This window comes from Asparagus officinalis, chromosome 2 (genome assembly GCF_001876935.1).
Source record: "Asparagus officinalis chromosome 2, Aspof.V1, whole genome shotgun sequence".
NCBI classification, from domain to species: Eukaryota; Viridiplantae; Streptophyta; class Magnoliopsida; order Asparagales; family Asparagaceae; genus Asparagus; species Asparagus officinalis.
In genome coordinates this window covers 2903921-2924213 of record NC_033795.1, presented here as the reverse complement: position 1 = coordinate 2924213, position 20293 = coordinate 2903921, and the positions used below count along the sequence as shown (strand labels likewise).

The following is a 20293-nucleotide window of genomic DNA, read 5'->3' as shown; positions in this document are numbered from 1 at the left end:
TATTTAATTAGATGCAAATAGTTGTTTTAATTAAAAGTTAGTTTAAGGATATCTCATAAAAAATTCAAAGGACTCGCCACCCATTTCCCTTGTGGGTAGGGGTGGAAATGAACCAAATAATTAACAAATAGTTCGATAATTGTTCGAGTAAGTATTCGGTCGTATTCGATTCGTTAGTTCATTTACCGCTAAACTAATATTTTTTAGTATTCGAGTTTACTAACGAATTGAATTTAACTAGATGTATATTCGATTCGTTTGTCTATCAAATATTTGTTTAAAATTTGATCACTTGTTATTTGTATTATTGCACATATAATGTCATATTTTTAACCCACTTACCATTTCTACTTAAGTTTTATGTACTAATTTTAAGACTTAAATAATCTTAAATCTGTTTTCTAATGAAAATTTTGAATTTAAAATATATATACATCATATAATATAAATGAATAATTGTTATTTATTAACTTAAATACTATCTAAAAATCAAGTTCTTTAGCAAAATAAATATACTTTGATATTCGATAAATATTCGTGAATATTCATGAATATGTATCAAATACCAAGTATTCAAGTTAGAATTCGAAAAACTCCATATATGAATATTAGAGTCCGCATTCGAATTCGATAATTTTAAACAAATACAAATACGAACACCTAAGTATTCGATTCGATTCGATCCGATCGTTTACCACCTCTACTTGTGGGGCACATACACACAACCATTTAGAAGACATACTGATCAATCCCTTGCCCACTAAACTTATTGCTCCATCACATACACGGGATGGTTCCCCTGTAATTAGGGAAATTAGGGAAGACAACTAATCACACGAGATTATAAGTGCCGTATATTTCTGATCATTTAATTTCCCAAAATCGATTGGCTTCTAATCAAAACGTGGCTAAAATTGGTCGATTTTGCTAATTAAAATTTGAAAATGGTCTGTTTTAAAAATTTTGCCCTCAGATTTTCATAGTATAAGATAGTGTATGAAAATTTTCATGTTATAAGCCGTTCCTAAGGTTAGGAACTTTTATTTTTCGTTTGTGAGATGTTACTCTCTGAATAAGGGTGAAAAGATCCTAGAAAAATGTATTCCCCCAGTAATTAGGGCGTCCCCTCTTTAAGCTCATCATACCTAACAATTCCAATTTCTATGCAACAGCACTTTCATCTCAACATCACACTAAATTGAACCTATACTTTAGGTGGAATATAATTCTTTACAGTATATTGATATCACATAGCCATCTCAGAGAACTAATCGAAAATGGTTTTTAAAAGCATTTATTCTCCTCTCTGAAGTAATCATCAACTACGGATACTCATACATGCTCAACAAATCAACCAACTGAAAGTAAGCCGGAAACAGCAACTGAAATTTGACCCAGCAAGCCACCTGATTATCCTCGAGATCAATATCTGACCACCAAGCCAATAGTCATGAGATTAAAAGTTAAAAACACGACGAATAATGCTAAGAACAAGTTTGTAGAGGCAAATTTTGCTTCAATAATCCTTCCTGGGATTAACAATTCGACCTCCGGTACAGAATTTGAACGGCACAATTGCATTTATTTCCTCATAAACAATGGTAATACAGGATAACGTTTCATGTACACGCTAGAAGATTTTATGAATACCGATAATACATGATACTGTTTCATGCCTACACTAACACAAAAAAGGAATTTATTGAGGCACAATCTGCTTACATAATTGTTCAAGGACTAACTCTTTTATCGCCAGCAGGGAAGAATATCATTCAAATGGCATGAATTCCACTTATTTTCATAAGAATACCGATAGCATATGGTATTGTTTATACTCTTATAATAGTATTCAAATGAATGATACATGGACATCAATTGAAAGTCTCAAACCTCTCTTGGGGGCAAAAGTGGTTCTTGATCAGATTTTGATTCACCATCTTCTTGCTTCCATAACTTTTGAGTGAACCCTTGCTGTTGTTGTCTAGATATGGCATCTCTAACACTTGGCAAAGGACCATAAAAGCTCTGCATTTGCTGGAGGCAAGCTTTAACAGCATCATGGACACTAACGAAATACCATCTTTTGCCAATGAGTTCAATGAGCCCGGCCCTCGAGAGAGTGAGCAAAACTTTCTTGTTTGGATTTGAAATAGCAATCTGGTGCATGACGGATAAAGGTAAGTTGATAAAGAAATGTTATCATGTCGAAAGATTGAAGACTGATGCATATTAACCTGTATCTCACGAGATTTGTATTCTTGATGCAAATCCTTGAGAGCTTGGACAGCACTGCAGTCTATATAAGGAACAGCTGCCGCATCACCAAGTACAGATTAAATTCAAAGGATCACACCGTTGCATATTTGATGACTGCTTATTTAATGTTAATCAAATTATGGTTTTAACTGGAGCCAAGTGCTGACTTCATGAAAGCAACACAAAGTTGATACAATCTATATGGTTTGAGAAGTCACGAATGCGAAAATCCTACTTAAGTAAAGTTTGGGACATCTTATTAAAATGTTCAGCGAAGCAATTCAATATTGATGCGTAAAAAAGGATATGTTTGAAGAATTATAATTAGAAGGGGAAGAGTCAATACTGGGACATGCAAGAAACTAAACAAAACTCACGTGCCATCTCAATGATAACAAAATAAATTCTTTCAGCTTCTTCCCCATGATTTGTGGTTCCTGAGACAATGAGTTCGTACTCTCGCAGCCTGCAAGTTTACTCACAGAGTTATCAGAGAGAATTTAATATCTTAGAAGTAAATTTTTTTTTTGTGTGTGCTACTCAGTCAGTTGGTGAAAGATCTGGAATTATGGGTCAAAATAACAAAAAGCTTTCACCTGTCCTTGATGTAACTGATATTTGCAAAATAAATAGGGGCATCAATTCGAACGACAACAATTCCAGTGTATACATATGCTTCAGGGTACTGTTCAATGTTTCTATACACAGTAGTTCCAGGAAGCCGACCAAGAACAGCTGCAACAATAACCAATAAAGGAACCTGTGTTAACTGAATTTGCTAAAAAGTTGATTATGGAAAGAGGCGAAAACACACAAATTGATAAATCCAAGCTTTTGACGTTGGAAATCTTTCCAGGGTGTTAGATATATTGTTATACTTAAGGCTAATTGAAAACCACAACTGAAATTTTGTATTAGAATGCAAATCTGACATCATACATTTTTGAAGAGTAAAATATAGAATATGAAAAGTGTGTCTTGTGAATTATCATCTTCTAAGTCAGTTCTGCAGGAATATTGGACCACCACAACCATCTCCTGTATTATATATTTGAACACCAAGTTCTAATATATAAAAAGATCAATTTGGCAACAATTGGAGAAAGTGACATATAAGTTCAATACTGTGATACTAAATTTGTAGACAGACGGACTTCTTGCTGCACAATCAATTGATTTTCAAGCCAAAAAATTTACTCACCAATATATGGGTTTGCAGATTCATGAATGACAAATGCAAGGGAAGCGCTAACCTGGAAAGCAAGTTAGAATCAGAACTACATGTGGATAACCTTGTGATTCACTGAAATCATTTAAGTTGCTCCTGTAAACTTATAGTTGACTATTAACATTTAAGCCATTAAAAATTCTATCATAAATATGAAGGCCTTGTAAGTATAACCAGCAAACCTGATCTCCGGCATCCCAATAGTCAGAAGCTAAAAAAATTAAGTAGCATAAGGTGTGCACACAGGACTTGAGATAATGGAGCGGTTGCGTATGTCGAAAAGATGATAAAATTGCTTAGAATAAATCCAAATCTAAGTACAATAAAGGTGTATACATACAAGCACGAGCTTCAATCAGAGAATGGGAATGGTCAAAAAAAGCACTAAAAGGAGAATAAAGAGATAAAATTGTGAAATCAATAAGAATAAACTAACCTTATTATGCAAATAAAATTATAAAAATAAGCACCTAATACCCATAAGATTAGTGTCAGATTATTTTGGACTAAAAGGGGCTGTCCAATAAATAGAAAACCCCTGAAGGAAACAACCACATATAGACACACAAATATTTAAAATCAAATACAACCACGTATAGGTACTTACACCAACAAGGACACCAATCTCAATGCCGAGGAATAATGTTGTGATGCAAGTGATGATCCAGAGAAGAAAATCTTTCTTGTCTACGCGCCACAAAAACGAGGCTTCCTCATAATCAACCTACAAATGACATATATCCTGATAAGCCTATAATATGTAGGATAGTGTGTAAGGAAAAACACATCTATCTGATGAATGAGTTGATAAAGACTTCTTTTTTCACGTTGATGCATTACTCGAGACACGGTTGTTTTCTACTTCCAAGTTTGCATGCAATAGCTTGAGTTAGAAACTTGATTAAATTGATTCGGTATCACAACAAGAAGCTTATACAGAAATCGGCGTGCGGCTCAAAAATATCAGAAAAAGATGAAGCCAGGTAACAGTAGCAACATAGGAGAAGCAAAAAGGCCATGAATCTAACCTGGAAATTTTGCATTACTAATTATTTACCATTCTGGATGTCACGTTATCTACAAGGTTTCAACCCTAAACATGTAGAAACATTTAGCTACATGAGGTTTTACATGTCATTTTTAAATTATATGCAACAGATAAATGTTGAAATAGTAGCAAGCAAGTCTACGGCAAAATGGATTGGCCTCTGATTCAAGCACAGACAAGTACTCAACTGTGTAGATAAATAAGAGGTTTTTATGTACATGAATTAATATAAAAAATATTATTGTACTACAAAATGTGAAGGTACTAGTCAGGGAATTATTTAACCCTTCAGGAAGTGTTGCTCGTAAAAAATACAGAAAAGGGTCTACAGGATCACTTTGAACATAGTAAATATATTACTGACGAGAAAATATCTAAAAGTTAAAAAATTGAAATGAGTACAGGAGTAATAATAGCTAATAACATAAACATGACTGCCGGGTGACGACAAAGAGTAAATAAGAAACCAGAAATTAAACATGGGTCAAACCCAACCTTAAACGTAAAATCATTTTCCTGACATATTATAGATACAATTCTAGAAAAATTGCATAGGGACAACTGGTCAGAAACTTACAAGACTCATTCCAACTGAAATCACAATGGCAGCCAGCGCACACTGAAACATTTGAAAATGAAACCAAGTGAGTAAGACTATTCAAGGTTGCTGCATAGCCTGAAATATGAAAATAACATACTAAGCCTTCAAGAGTGGGAAGAAGATGAAGTAGAAGGCAGGAGAATGGAAATTACTTAAACCTATCATTGTCAGGAAAGAGCACTGACTCCTTATTAGAGCGAAACCACTCTGATGCTGAAATGAATGATACCTCAAATTTGACATATAATTTAAAGGAGAATATCCTCAGGTTTGTACAAGAATAAAATGTGACATATTCACCAAAGTATATATGGTTAGTTCCCGCTATCTCGACTAACTTTTGTAATCTCTCTTTCAACATGCATATGATTTTTTTAGCCTTTTCCTATTCTTGTTACATTGGCTAAAATTTTCAGTTAAATTTGTGTTATTCGTCAGATGCCAAAACTTTTATATTATAGAAGTCCAAGAGTTTGAGAGATGAGAAGTCAAAAACTATTAATCATGCTATCCATTTCTTTGTGTTTTTCCTTTTATTTATTTAGTTGTCATTCACGGAGTAAAGGAATCCCTTGCCTATTGACGCTGCAAAATAATACCTGGGGTATATCTCTAAACATCGGCGTTAAGAAATAAAGAGCACATCCCATTGTGCACCCCGTCATAATTCCAGATAACCCAGTCTTGGCCCCACTCTCATGATTTACAGCAGACCTAGAAAACGAACCTGCATAACAGTCTTTTTAAGTTACCAGTATTTATAATGTAATGCAGTTCCAATCATATAGAATAAATAATCCTAAATAGTGATCCAAGCCAATAAACCACAAATTGATTATCATTTCTTTAAGCTTGCAGCAGTTCACCATATTTTTACCTGTTGCTGGATATGCAGAGAAGAATGAGCCAAAGATGTTTGCCATGCCAAGGCCAAATAACTGCAATATGAATATCATGAGGGTTATATTTAAAAATAAATCACCTTTATGTTGATCTAGCTTTCCATTAAGAACTTTTCTTGCTATATTACAATGAAACTTTAACGATCAATAAAACATATCCAATCCGAAGAAAGATATTTCAGGGAGATTGTATATGACTATTTAGCGCCATTGTTTCAGCAATATATTTTTGTCTGTTAGAAAACTTAGTAATGCAGTCGTGTTCATTCACCCAGTACAAGAGTGACCAAATATTTTTCATAAATCTGTAATTTATTAAAACTTTTATTCAATAATATCCTGTTGACGGAGTTTCCTTTTAATTTTTTAAAGTTTATATCAGCTAATACAGTGAAAATTTACAAATCCTTACTTCAACGGTATCAACATAGCAACTGAAAGAACACAGTCACCTATTGTGAAAGCTTTCAAACTTTTACCTCTTGATTTGAGTCCAATTCATACCCATTTTTTGCGGCCAAAGCTTTGGCAATCCCCACAGATTCCTAAAACAAAATGTATGGAAAATTACATATACATAACAAGCAAAAAAGAAAAAGGAAGGGAACACAATCATTAGAAAGTTTAATTATACCAAAATAGCCACACCGGTAATGACAATTGCAGTTGATATCAGATGTCGTGCGTGCTGAAATTCTCTAGGAATGTGGAACTTTGGAAGGCCTTGAGGAATTTCACCCACCTAATCACAGAAATCCAAATATTTTCAAGCATGCTTTTCTGGTAACAATACCGCACATTAAGTTACTGAATTACATGCATAATTAACATAAATATACATAAAGAGAGACATTTGATGGAAAGCTTAAAATAAGAAACATGCTATTCATGCGATTTGATTCTTCTATAGTGAATATAACCATTAAAAATGATACAACATCAAACAATCAAAGCCAAGTCTTATGACACTTTTCGTGTCTTAGAACTTGCATAAAATTTTCGTGTTTGATAAGTTCTGACTAGGGGTGCTAATGACGCAAATAGGGTGGGTTTAGGTCTAACGCAACGCCAAACAGGGTGGGTTTAGGTCTAACGCAACCCAACCAGATCTCATCATGGTTCCACCTGAGCTCAAGCTCATTACAACTAGGAAAAGTTGCTCTAACCAAGCAAGCCAAGCTAATTCTCAGGTCTTAGGTTGCTTCTGGTAGGACTAGGAAGTAGTTGGGTTTGGTTCAGTCAACCGACACCCAGCCCATCCTCTGTTTATGTTCTGTTCAGATGCCTTGAGTGGGCCTAAACTGTCCCAATTTACAGGCCCAACGCCGACAAAACGTAATCACCTCAGAATTTTTGAAATAAAACCTGTATGTTCCCTATAATATTTTTCTAAATAATTTACCATCAACTGTTTGCAGACTGAACAATAAAGGCTTACTAGTATGTAGGACTAACATCTTGAACATGCCATCAAGTTACTAAACATCTTAATTATGTTTATATGAGAAATATGTGTTACTAAATCAAGTGAAAAACAGACATATAAAGAGCTAGAGTATCATGACCTGTAGTTGTGATGATAATCATTATAGAGATGATATATATAGGAAATTGTCTCACCACAGCTATTGAAGATGGATGAAATATCTTCACAAATGTTGTGCCCAATATCACTGCAGTAAGTGGTCCTGATGCTCGTAGATATCTAAAGTTCTTTTTTGTTCTGCCCTGCAAAATTTTGCTTACAACAATTGTTGTCATAGTTTTTCTAGATAAGATATAAGTTAAAGTTCAAACCATATCCAAGCTATGTGCACTCACCAGGTACTTCGTAAGGAGAATAATTGCGAGAATAGTAGATCCCATTACAAAAGGAGGCCAAGAAAACTGAAACAAAAAAAATTGTATGGTTAACGTTATTGATGTGTTATACAGAATCCCATAACAGGATGACACAATGCATAAGAAATAATATAGGATGAAACATTGTCATAAAGTTTGCTTGTGTACCAATTTCGATCTTGTAGTGAGTTTTTATGCGTTTATCATCTTCAGTCTTGGTTAACATGCCAATAATCTCACAAATTATGTTGTCTACACATGCTAATATCCTCTAAGTGAACACTTTGGAATATGTTAAAATGCTGAAATTACACACACGCACACACATGCATGAAACTGGTTTTCCCAACATTATCCAGCAATCCACTTGCAAAGATAATGAATGTGTCCTGTTTTTCCTAAGCATGGCTTTCAACGTAGAAGCTTTCTTCATACAAAAACTTCAAGCATGCACAAAACAATTAATACAAGCCTTAATGGACTTGAAACTAATACAAACACTAAATATTAGAGCAAGAAATATTAGTCTATATCTAATGGGGTCACAAAAACTGCATAAATGAGAGCAATGACGATCATAATCATATTTGTTAGGTTCGGGTTCTTATCTAATTAAGTACTGGATTCAATGATAGTGTTGTCAAAGAGTCGGTGTGGAATGCAGCCCCACATTGAAACGATCGAAAAGAATAGAGGATTAAAAAGGGGCTAGCTTTTTTGATAAGCAGTGTCCTTGACTATGATGCATCTTAATGTATAAAAGAAAGGTAAAAACTTCATAAATCCAAAGTAAATAGAGAGATGGATAAAAATCAATAATTATTAACTGATGGCAGATTTACTTTGTTAAAATTAAAAAAACTTACATTTTCAGCACCGGCAATTATGCTTTTTGCAAGCGGTACAATCTTGCTGCTCCTTTCTATGTTATATCCTAAAAAGTACTTGGCCTGAGACAATGCAATCACAATGGCTGAAGAAGTAACAAAACCAGAAATTACGGAATGGCTAATGAACCGAAGAAGCCATCCAAGCCTGCACTAGAAGAAGTAAAAAATTCAAAACAAATATTACTTTCATGAAAAAAAAATTATAGACCCAACTTTCCCCCCAAAAAAATGATATTTCAACTGAATCTTGAGGTTTGCAACATCATTTTCGCTTAAAGGAATGCACAAGAATCATTACTTACCTTAAAAGCCCCATTATACATTCCAATGCACCAACCATGAAGGCTAATAATATAGCAAGCTCTGTGTACAACTCATCAGAAGGATCAACAATCCCACTCAAGACATTGGACACCAAGAGAGATACCAAGGTCACAGGACCAATAGCAAGTTGACGGGATGACCCAAATATAGCATATACAAATATCGGAACAAAACCAGAATCTGTATTTAATAATTCACTGACTTAAGAACAATGTTGCTGGAAAAGACAGGCTAAGGAGCATAAGATGACGAAGTATACTCACAAAGCCCATAAATTGGATGAAGCCCAGCAAGCTTCGCGTATGACATTGCCTGATCATTAACACAATCAAGCAGAGAATTTCTTAACATAAAGTTTACATTGTTTGATTTAAGACTAACGGAAGAGGTATATTACAAGAAACCATCTTCATATACCTATTTTTTTACGAAACCCCTCATTTAAAAGGTCCTACAAAAAACCTCTCATTTATAGTCATTAATGAAAACATTAGTCTTGCAATAGAACGTCTGCATGAAAATTGTAGGTCTAAGAATAAAAAAGATGAGCTTTTTGACTATGTCCAAGAACTAATTTTTCTCTATTTTCTGCCTTTCAAGTCCCAAATGATGTGGATTCTAAGTGCAGACGTCTGCATCCAAGTGTAAACGTCTGAATAACAAAGCTCCAATACAAATTTAACTATTTCATTAATGAGTAAAGATAGGAGGTTTTCTGTTGAACTTTTTAGATGAAGGGGTTTCTTGAAAACACGATAGCGGTGGGGCCGCGGGGGGAGGGGGGGGGGGGGGGGTTTCGTCTTGTAATTTAACTAAAGATCTAGCTATGCATTTTCTGATTCGCACCTGAGGGACAAGCATGATGCCCACAGTAATCCCGGCAATGATGTCCACTTGCGTATACTCACTCCATTGATAGGTCCTGATCCACCGTGTGCATGGCAACATCATCTCCATCCACTCCACAGTGGACATTCTGCTGATCTTTGATCGCCACTGCCAGAAGAGATTGGCCGACGAAGGCACTTGATTAGGTTGCATTGCCCGGTGCTCGAGAGCCATTGCCTTCGCCTGCCGGACAGTGGTGCCGATGTCAGAGTCCGGAAGATCAAGATTGCTCGATGTTGCATAAGATATCTCCATCGGGTTATCCATGAGCTCCTGAAGTTTAGCAAGAGACGGTGATTAGAACATAGGCAGAGTTGATGACTTATGTTGATGCTTTCAGAGGCAATGAGTGTTAAGGGTACAGTTTTGGCGCCAAGTGAGGAAGAAGAGAGGTTTAAAAAATGTGAATTCTGCCCAAAATTGTTTGTTTTGTGTTGCTGTTCTGTATTGTGTATGGTACAGCAGATCTTCAATAGGGATTAGGACATGGGATTCCTTCTTGGGTCCATAAGCTCACATATGCCCCCAAAGAAGTACACAGTAATACTTTATTCATCCCAAGTAGAAGAAGTCCCTTCAGTTTCCAAGGCCTTAATCATGGTGGGTACATTTTTGGGTATTCAAGATAAATTTTTTTGTTTGAGACAAAGGCCTGGGACCAAATTTTGATTGAAATGAATATATACGATAATAGAAACATTTATAACTTTATTCTGATAAAAGCCTGTAATAATAGAATTAGCAAGGAAATAATACGCACGGTAAATACAATTAAAAATAATCACAGTACAACAAAAATAAGGCTTTCTATCACAAATTTTCATAAGATAAATCAAATCAGCGCAATTTAATGATGATGTATGTGTGTTTAATGTATTTGGCATAACAGATGAAGTAGATAGGACTAAAGCATGTCTTGGAAAAACACAGATAAACTTTTCCCTAAAATTAATTTTCAGAGGAATTGTAAGGAAAAAAGTGAGTTACAAATATAAATGCCAATTCACATAATACTATATAATTTAGTTCAAAGGAAACAAATCTGTGATATAAAAATGCGAATACCAATTTATAAACTATAGTATATATCGCTTCTTCAAAAAAAAATTGTAACAAAGCATCATGAATCTAAATTTGGTGGGGGTACTCAACGCTAGCATGAGGATCTCATAATAACAAGATAATTTGTTTAGTATATATACTTTCATGGTTCAAGTTGCAGCCAAAGCAGATAATAGTCTTCTGAAAGAGTATACGCAGTTCGATAAATTTTGAGAAAGTATGCTCAATTAGAACCCTACAAGATCGTATCATTCTTGCAGAATCCCCACTTTTATCTTAAATTTTCAAGAAGATCTGGTAAATACCATATAATATAAAGATTAAGAGTTTCCTTAATAGTTCATGGTGATATAATGAAATAATCAATATTATTTTTAAGCAGATGCGGTAATCGGGGCATCAATCTAGAATTCGAGCACGATGTTGCTAAGGTGCCACACTGCTTTCCGATTAGGGAAGCCATTATGAGAAGTACTACTCAATTTGTGTGCTTCTATGAACTTTCCTTCTTCCCACTAGTCCAAATCTTCCAAGCACACTGCATATCTCATTAGTAAGTACTAAAATACTATACGATTCCAAACTAACCTCCATAAAGGAGAATAAGGTATCATTTCTTTGCTCCAGAATTGCGTCATTCAACGCTAGCAATTAGTGCATGGTGCTGAAAAAATGCCTGCTCACATGGAACATGCTTCTGAATCATGTGAAAAATATCAGCAGTCAAAAGAAGTAAATTGTAAACGGTACTCCAAAATATCATCAGCGAGCAATTTGAAACTACTCTATTAACACAAAAATGGTCACTTTCCCAAAGTCTGAAGTCTAAGATAAGGTTGCCAATCATGAACCAGTAAAAAAGGTCACCAAAAAACAGAACTTCATCCATGCACCAAACAAAATCCTGAAGAAATATTGAGAATTGGCAGATATTTTTATATCCGAATATCAACTTCTCCTTATATGTTACTAACTAGCCTGAAAATGAACCACGTGAAGCTAAAGGATTGAACTCAACTCTTAATTAAGTGAATTGACTAGTAAAGATACATCAATTATCTCAATCATTATGGACCCCACCTGAAAATAAACACTAAGCATATATATTAAGTCACTATCAGATAAGCAACAACCCCATATAACCAAAAGTCCAACAATACTTACCTGCACAACTTTTTCCTCATTATATATTGCTAATATCCCACCAAAGTAGTTGATCCTCTTGAAAACAAAACACATGATCTCAATTCTCAACCCTCCTATAACTAACATATACAGTTACACCTAATGAGACCACAAACTCAAAAATACCAATATCCATATCTATATAACGTTTTCATAGTAAGTTTTTCAGACAAAATGAATCGTGGACCTTCGCCTCTGATCCCTGTGATACTAGTCGGAGCTCTCTCATTGCTGACATTTGGTCCTCAGCTTTTAGAAGGATGGTCCCTTATCTCCGATCTTCAAGAGTCCTGGCTCGTGCCTGTGTTCATACTTCCAATCACACTTGTCTTCTTGATATTCTTAGTGAAAGAAATAATTGTTGTTCTGTTCGTACTTACACTGGTAGCTTTTGTGTTCAGAGAAGCACTGCTCTTGCCTCTCATGATGGTTTTAGTTATCGTGCTCCTCAGTGTGTATTTTTCGACCCACAGCAGATATTTGAGGTACTGTGTGAAAGATGATAATGCAGAAGGGTGGTTTGGGCTTGGGGGGTTTATGCTTGTAATGGTGTTTCTTATAGCAAGTAGTTTGTTTTCTGAGGAGTGCTATTGGTGGATCTCTTTGATGCTTGTATTTCCATTTGTGTACTTCTTTAGTGTGAGTTAATTGATTTGTGTGGAGTTCTGTGGATGTTGTAGTAGTGTCCATAGATTCATCTAATACATTTGGCTTGTGGGCAGCTAGTTTTGAAGGTAACTATGATATATAAAATTTCTTTATATGGTTGCATAACACATTAAAAGAAATGGCCATGTGTTGAGAAAAAAGATTAAAGGTCTAGGTTGGATAGGGTAGACGCGTGCTTCAAAATATAACCGGAGCGCATGAAGATTACCTGGTGTTGCTGCATTTAACTGGAGCATGAATGAAGAGTACCATATTGAAAGCTGTCATTCCTGCACCACCCATTCGTTTCGTTCCAGCTACATCTCCATATGTACCTAAACCCAGAAAAGCCTTGGCATATAAAGCTTAAGAGCAACTGATATCCTTAAGGACACAGCTAACATTTGGAAGAGGTAGTGTTCATTAATGTCCTATATGCAGACATAAAAATAGCTAGATTCTAAGCGTTTTGTTATCACACTTCTATCCACCAGCCCTCTGCTCCTACCTCTACAACACAGATGGTACATTTATCCTCTGAGTGAATTCATTGGATTCAAGGAAAGCATCTACTCTATCTCGTTGTCTATGGTGAACACTAGCTACATATTTGGCTAGTGATATGTGTGGAGTCAAGAATGACAATACTGTAGTTGATGGAGGAACAAAGAGTAGAGATGGAGGTAAAACCTGCCAGCACCAACAGCTTTGTAGACTCTGTTTTCATTGTTGTAAGAGTTGGACTAAAACCTGCCTATGCTTTCTCTTGAAATACCTACCTTAAATGCTTGGTAGTCACTGTTATTGAAAAATTAAAAGATGATGTTAAAATTAATAAAGATAAGAGTCCCAAGATAGGAATAGAGGTTTCAATCATAAAAAGGCATTGGTTAGACATGATGGAAAATTATTGTGTCTACAGTAAACACTTGCCCGCTACAGTAATCACTAAATGCAGACCCACTAAATATTGTTGTAGCAATACTGTAGCAATAGTGCACACCTACCACAAACTCATCTATATATAGCTCTCCTTGGCGTTAAGTTCTGATCATCACAGTGTCTCCAATTAAGAGTGAAAAGAAAAGAGAGAGGGAGAGAGAAAGAGAGAAAATTAGAGAGAGTCTCTCCTTGAGAAGAGAGATTGTAACTCCTAAATGTTTACTCCTTGCTCATGGTCTTTACCCCAATTCATTTAGGGAATTTTTAACGTAAATTTGTGTATTCATTTTATTACTTCTGCTCTACTATTCACTGGGACATTGCTCTATTGGGCCCTCGGGTTTGTCCCAACAAGTAGTATCAGAACATTAAATTTGAAGAAAGAATTGGGTTTTTAGGTTAGTTCTCATTGATAGAATAACTTGGCTTATATAGCCTTACTCCCACATTTACACAAAACTCCTCTAATATCCATCAATTACATTATCTTTTCAACACTCCTCTTCAAGATGAGCGGAAGATATCTATTAAGCCCATCTTGTCACATTCTCTAGCTAGATCTACTGAGCTAAGCCCTTTAGTCAAACAGTCTACAGCCTGCTCCTTAGTTGAAACATGGCATAACTCCAGTAACCCATTATTCAGCTTCTCCTTGATGAAGAATCTATCAATCTCAATGTGCTTAGTTCTGTCATGCTGAACTGGGTTGTTGGCGATGCTGATAGCTGACTTGTTATCGTACCACAAACTCATCTTGACCCCTTGGTCAAGGTTCAGCTCCATCAGCATGTTCTTCAGCCACATTAACTCCGTAACCCCCAAGGCCATGGCTCTGTACTCTGCTTCAGCTGTTGATCTCGCCACCACAGATTGCTTCTTGCTTTTCCAGGAGACTAAGTTACCTCCTACAAATATGTAATACCCTGAGGTAGACCTCTGATCATCTCCGTAACTAACCCAATCTGAGTCACAGTAGCCCTCAATGTTCACATGGCCACTCCTCCTGAATCTTAGTCCTTTGCCAGGGGCACCCTTTAGATACCTCAGTATCTGATATACTGCATCCATATGATCCTTCCTCGGGTCATGCATATAGGGCTCACCATGCTTACCGCAAATGAGATGTCTGGGCATGTGTGACTCAGGTAGATCAACCTACCCACCAATCTTTGATATCTCTCACGATTAACAGGTTCTCCTGCCTCAGCACTCAGCCTGAAACTCTGATCAATCGGTGTAGCAGCAAGCTTGCACCCCAACATCCTCGTTTTTGCAAGAAGATCCAGTGCATTCCTCTAGGAGAGAACAATCCCCTTAGGTCCATAAGCTATCTCTATCCCAAGAAAGTATCGAAGCTGACCCAGATCCTTCACTTCGAATTCTTTGCTCAATCTTACCTTGATCTGAGCTAATGCGAATAGAAACCCTAACTCTTATTATGAGATCTTTTGGGCTTATATAGGCCCCTACACAACTTATAAATAAATCCCTACATATTATTAATATGTCAACACTCCTCCTCAAGGTGGGCGAAAGATATCCACTAAGCCCATCTTGTCACATCCTCTAATCATATCTAATGAGCTAAGTCCTTTAGTCAGACAATCTGCTGTCTGGTCCTTAGTTGAAACATGACTTAGTTCCAGTAGTCCACTGTCCAACTTCTCTTTGATGAAGAACCTATCGATCTCGATGTGTTTGGTTCTATCATGCTGCACTGGATTGTTGGCGATACTGATAGCTGACTTGTTATCATACCACAAGTTCATCTCAGCTCCTTGATCCAGCTTCAGCTCCACCAGCATACTCTTCAACCATAGCAACTCGGCAACTCCTAAGGCCATAGCTCTATACTCTGCCTCAGCTGTTGATCTCGCCACCACTGACTGCTTCTTGCTCTTCCACGAGACTAAGTTGCCTCCTATAAAGATGCAGTATCCTGAGGTGGACCTCCTGTCATCAGCATAACTAGCCCAATCAGAGTCGCAGTAACCCTCAATACTCACATGTCCATTCTTTCTGAATATCGGTCCTTTTCCGGGGGCACTCTTTAAATATCTCAGAATCTGGTACACAGCGTCCATATGACCCTTCCTCGGATCATGCATGTAGCGGCTCACCACGCTCACTACAAAAGAGATATCAGGACGTGTGTGACTCAGATAGATCAACCTGCCCACCAGCCTTTAGTATCTGTCACGATCAACTGGTTCTCCAGCTTCAGCACCCAGCTTAAACTTCTGATCGATCGGTGTAGTTGCAGGTTTGTACCCTAACATCCATGTCTCTTTGAGAAGATCTAGTGCATGTTTTCTCTGGGATAGGACGATCCCCTCCGCTCCACGAGCTATCTCTATACCAAGAAAGTATCGAAGCAAGCCAAGATCTTTCACCTCGAATTCCTTACCCAGTCTCACTTTGAGTTGGATCTTTCACCTCGAATTCCTTACCCAGTCTCACTTTGAGTTGGGCAATCTCCTTCTCATCATCCCCTGTAATAATCATATCATCCACATATACTGTAAGCATGGTGATGTGACATTCACTCCGTCGAAAGAACACGGTATGATCGGTGTTAATCTGCTGGTGTCCCATACCTATCATAGCCCGCCTAAATCTATCGAACCAAGCACGGGGAGATTGCTTCAGGCCATATAGAGACTTCTTCAATCTACAGACCTTACCCACTGTCTGATCTGTGTCGAATCCTGGCAGAATTTTCATGTATACCTCTTCCACTAGATCTCCATGAAGAAATGCATTCTTCACATCTAATTGGTGTAGCTTCCATCCACCATTTACTGCTAGAGAGATCAAGGTCCGAACAGTGCTCATCTTCGCCACTGGTGCAAAAGTCTCATCATAATCGATGTCATATGTCTGACTATATCCTTTTGCCACCAGACGAGCTTTGTAGCGCTCAACATGTCCGTCTGGATTCTGCTTCACAGTGAAGATCCACTTGTATCCAACTGCTCTCTTCCTTTTTGATAGTTTTACTAACTCCCAAGTGCGGTTCTTCTCAAGGGCCCCTAGCTCTTCGTGCATAGCAGCTTTCCATTTTTGGTCCTTCTTTGTAACATGCCAATTGTTAGGTATAATAACAGAATCCAGTGATGCAATGAATGCTTCATGTATAAGGTGGATGTTAGAGTATGATACAAACTGGGTAAGATCCCAATCATATCTATCGGGAGGATTTTTCGTATTACTGCGAGTAGTCCTCCGTACAGATATTGGTGTGGGAGGAGTAGGAAGAGGAATGGTATCACCTTGAGAGGAATCTGGTGGTGGTGATGGTGTCTCAGGAGTCGGGGCAGGCGTTGGCAAGGGACTTGGCACCAGTGGCACTGTAGGTACTGTTCCCACAATTTGTTTCCCCTTCTTACTATAGGTAAGTAGCTCTCCCTGAACCGTGGGCCTAACACCTCTTGTCTCATTCTTCTCTTCTTCTTCACTCTCCTGCTCCTCAACTAATTCTTCTTCCCAAGGAATCGTTATAGAAATTGATTTCTCTGATCTCTCACCATTCTCAGACATTGATTTCTCCACATTCACCAATCTCTCACCATTCTCCTCCTCTCGCCTCATACTTCCAGTATTAGGCGAGTTACCAACGGATGAAGTTATCTTTCGGGTGTAATATGGCTCGAGTTCTCGAAAGTGCACATCCATGCTCACAAACAACATTTTCTCCACCGGGCTCCAGCAAACATATCCCTTCTGAGTAGCAGAATATCCCACAAAGATGCATTTCACCGCTCTAGGAGCAAGCTTCCCGACGGATGGCCTGTTGTCCTTCACAAAGCACACACAGCCAAACACCTTGAGTGGAAGAAGCCCACCATTATCCCCCTTCAACGACTCACACGAAGACTTCCAATCCAGCACTCTCGAGGGCATTCTATTGATTAGTGGTGCTGCGGTCAACACTGCTTGCCCCCATAATATTTCTGAGACATTCATGGAGATCATCATACTTCTAGCAACCTCTAAAAGATGTCTATTCTTTCTTTCCGCTACTCTATTTTGAGCTGGTGTGTATGGACACGTAGTCTGGTGTTGTATTCCCTGAGCTGACAAGTATTCCCCAAACGCTTTGTTAGTATACTCTGTCTCATTATCAGATCTCAATACCTTCACCACAGCGCCGTATTGAGTCTGAGCATACCTATGAAAGTTTTGAAAGCAACCAAACACTTCACTCTTATTTTTCATCAGGTACAACCAAGAAACGCAGGAGAAACAATCAATAAAGGTAACAAAATACTTGTATCCATTCATAAAACTTATGGAACAAGGCCCCCAAACATCTGAATGTATCAGGTCGAATGCACGAGAACTCCTATGACTAGGGGTGTGCAACAGTCGGTTCGGTTCGGTTTTTTCCAAAATTTAAACAACCGAACCGAACCACCTATAATTCAAAACCGAATCGAATTGTTGCAAGTCGGTTCGGTGCGGTTCGGTTCGGTTTGTTCGGTTCTAACTTCATCAAACTTCTTATCAAACAACAAATTGTGTTAAAGAAAAAATGTATCAACAAAGTAGGAGATTATGAAGCATTACACACTGATATAATGATATTATTTTCAACCTATAATGATTCAGAAAATTGGTTTAGGGTTTGAGTTTTTGACTCTTTGGGGACGTGTCGGGTAAGGTTTGAGATCAGAATGGGTAGTATTGCACTATATTCGGTCGGTTCGGGTTGAAAAGTTTTCAAACCGACCCGAACCGCCCTACTCATAAAACTGATTTTTTCCGATCGGTTCAGGTCGGTTCGGTCGGTTTTTTCGGTTTGGACCGAACCATGCTCAGCCCTACCTATGACCAGAACTTACATAAGAACTTCTAGTAAGCTTTCCAAACTCACATGCATCACACACAAGGTTCTGCTTATTTGCTTTCTCAAATAGAGATGGATACAACCTACTTAAAACACTAAACTGCTTATTTGCTTTCTCAAATAGAGATGGATACAACCTACTTAAAACACTAAAGGATGAGTGTCCCAAATGCTGGTGATGAAGCATCAAAATACTCTCAGCACTCATCTCAGATCCTACTTCTGCTCTCTCTATCATTGACACCAATGCTGAATCCAGCCCTTCACGATCCAGATATCACAGTCCACTACGCCATGTGTCAGTTCTAAGTCTCCGCCCTGTCCCCTTCTCCTGGAAGATCACCTTGGGAATATCAAAAGAAACAATGTATTTTAGTTGGATGATGATAGCACTAATGGACAAAAGATTAACTGGAAAGGAAGGAGCATGCAAAACATTAGACAAAGTTACAGAACCTGTACAATCGACTGTACCCTTACCAACCACTGGTTGAAATGTACCATCAGCTGTTTGAATACTATCAGGCGATGTTAGGTGAGTATATGATGAGAACTCACTAGCATTACATGTCACATGTCGAGACGCACCGGAGTCGACTATCCATTCTGATGATCTGTCGGGAGTCATAGAAGCAAGAGCATGTATGTCATCAGTACCTTTGATCGGATGAGCATAGGTAGTAGTGTTACCTCTGGCGAAGAATGATGTGGATGCCTCCTCTGTCCCACTCCTCCTGTCTCCATCCCCTACTACTTTCTGCTTCCTCTTGAGTATCGCCAGGAGCGCCTGATCCTCCTCAGTAAAGACCATCTCAGCTTCTTCTCCTCCTTCTGCTACCATCAGATTTGCCCGGTTGCCTGCTCCTCTTCCATCTCGTCGACCCCCACGGTCACGACCACGCCCTCCGAACTGTCCACGTCCACCCGAATCTCCTTTCTTGGGTGGCTTGGTGCAAGCATGCCTTAGATGACCCACTTCACCACAGTTATAGCACTGCCGAGTCTCTCCCCTGGATCCAGTGTTGCTAGAGGCTGCCAGTGCTGACTTTACCACAGGGAGTCCACCGGTCCCCGCCTGCAGCCTAATGCGAGTCTCCTCCTGGATCATAGCCGAGACAGTCTCCTCAAGCGTGGGAATTTTCGGCTGAGCTAGCAGTAATGCAATTCTGAATTATAATAGGGTTTAAATAGAAGAGAATAAAATCTCACATAATAAAATCTCACACAATCAAATATCTCACAATCAATAACTACCAAATCTAAACCTAATTCGAAATATAAATCTAAACTACCAAATTTAAATTACAATTTGAATTTTAAAAAAATCAACTAATCAGATATTGTATTTCTTGTTCTCATCACAAATCCTTTGGACTGTGATTGACAAGCTGTTTTATTGGTAATCACTATGGCTTCTTCCATTGGTCAAAACTCAGCTTGGAAGAACTCCTTAAGATAGTCTAAATAAGAAAATGGCAGGAAAATCTCCCAAGGGTTGGGATGGTACAAGTGCTAAAACATAGATGAAACATCCACCTGATCAAGATAACATTGCAGAAATGCATGCTTTACATAGCATGCTATCCAACTAGAAAACAATTTTATTGCAATACGTCCACGGTTTATTT

At 37.8% G+C, this 20293-nt stretch overlaps 1 protein-coding gene across 5 annotated transcripts in view; it reads right to left on the bottom strand.

The window, feature by feature from the left end:
- The window catches only part of LOC109829918 (sulfate transporter 4.1, chloroplastic-like), a 31422-nt gene continuing 12811 nt past the window's right edge, over positions 1683-20293 (bottom strand). For 2 of the 5 annotated variants that reach the window (XM_020397008.1, XM_020397009.1), the window contains 17 exons: positions 9938-10252; positions 9355-9403; positions 9070-9271; positions 8744-8912; positions 7857-7922; positions 7656-7763; positions 6670-6777; positions 6515-6580; positions 6011-6071; positions 5733-5860; positions 5110-5151; positions 4092-4208; positions 3458-3509; positions 2853-2991; positions 2634-2722; positions 2235-2311; positions 1683-2157 (listed from right to left, as the gene is read on the bottom strand). In XM_020397008.1, coding sequence (XP_020252597.1) covers positions 1885-2157; positions 2235-2311; positions 2634-2722; positions 2853-2991; positions 3458-3509; positions 4092-4208; positions 5110-5151; positions 5733-5860; positions 6011-6071; positions 6515-6580; positions 6670-6777; positions 7656-7763; positions 7857-7922; positions 8744-8912; positions 9070-9271; positions 9355-9403; positions 9938-10252 — 2061 coding nt within the window. In that variant the 3' untranslated portion in view covers positions 1683-1884. Of the gene's footprint in view, positions 2158-2234; positions 2312-2633; positions 2723-2852; positions 2992-3457; positions 3510-4091; positions 4209-5109; positions 5152-5732; positions 5861-6010; positions 6072-6514; positions 6581-6669; positions 6778-7655; positions 7764-7856; positions 7923-8743; positions 8913-9069; positions 9272-9354; positions 9404-9937; positions 10253-11629; positions 11739-13103; positions 13210-20293 lie in introns of all 5 variants that reach the window. The other 3 variants (XM_020397011.1, XM_020397012.1, XM_020397010.1) reach the window with 3 other exon arrangements.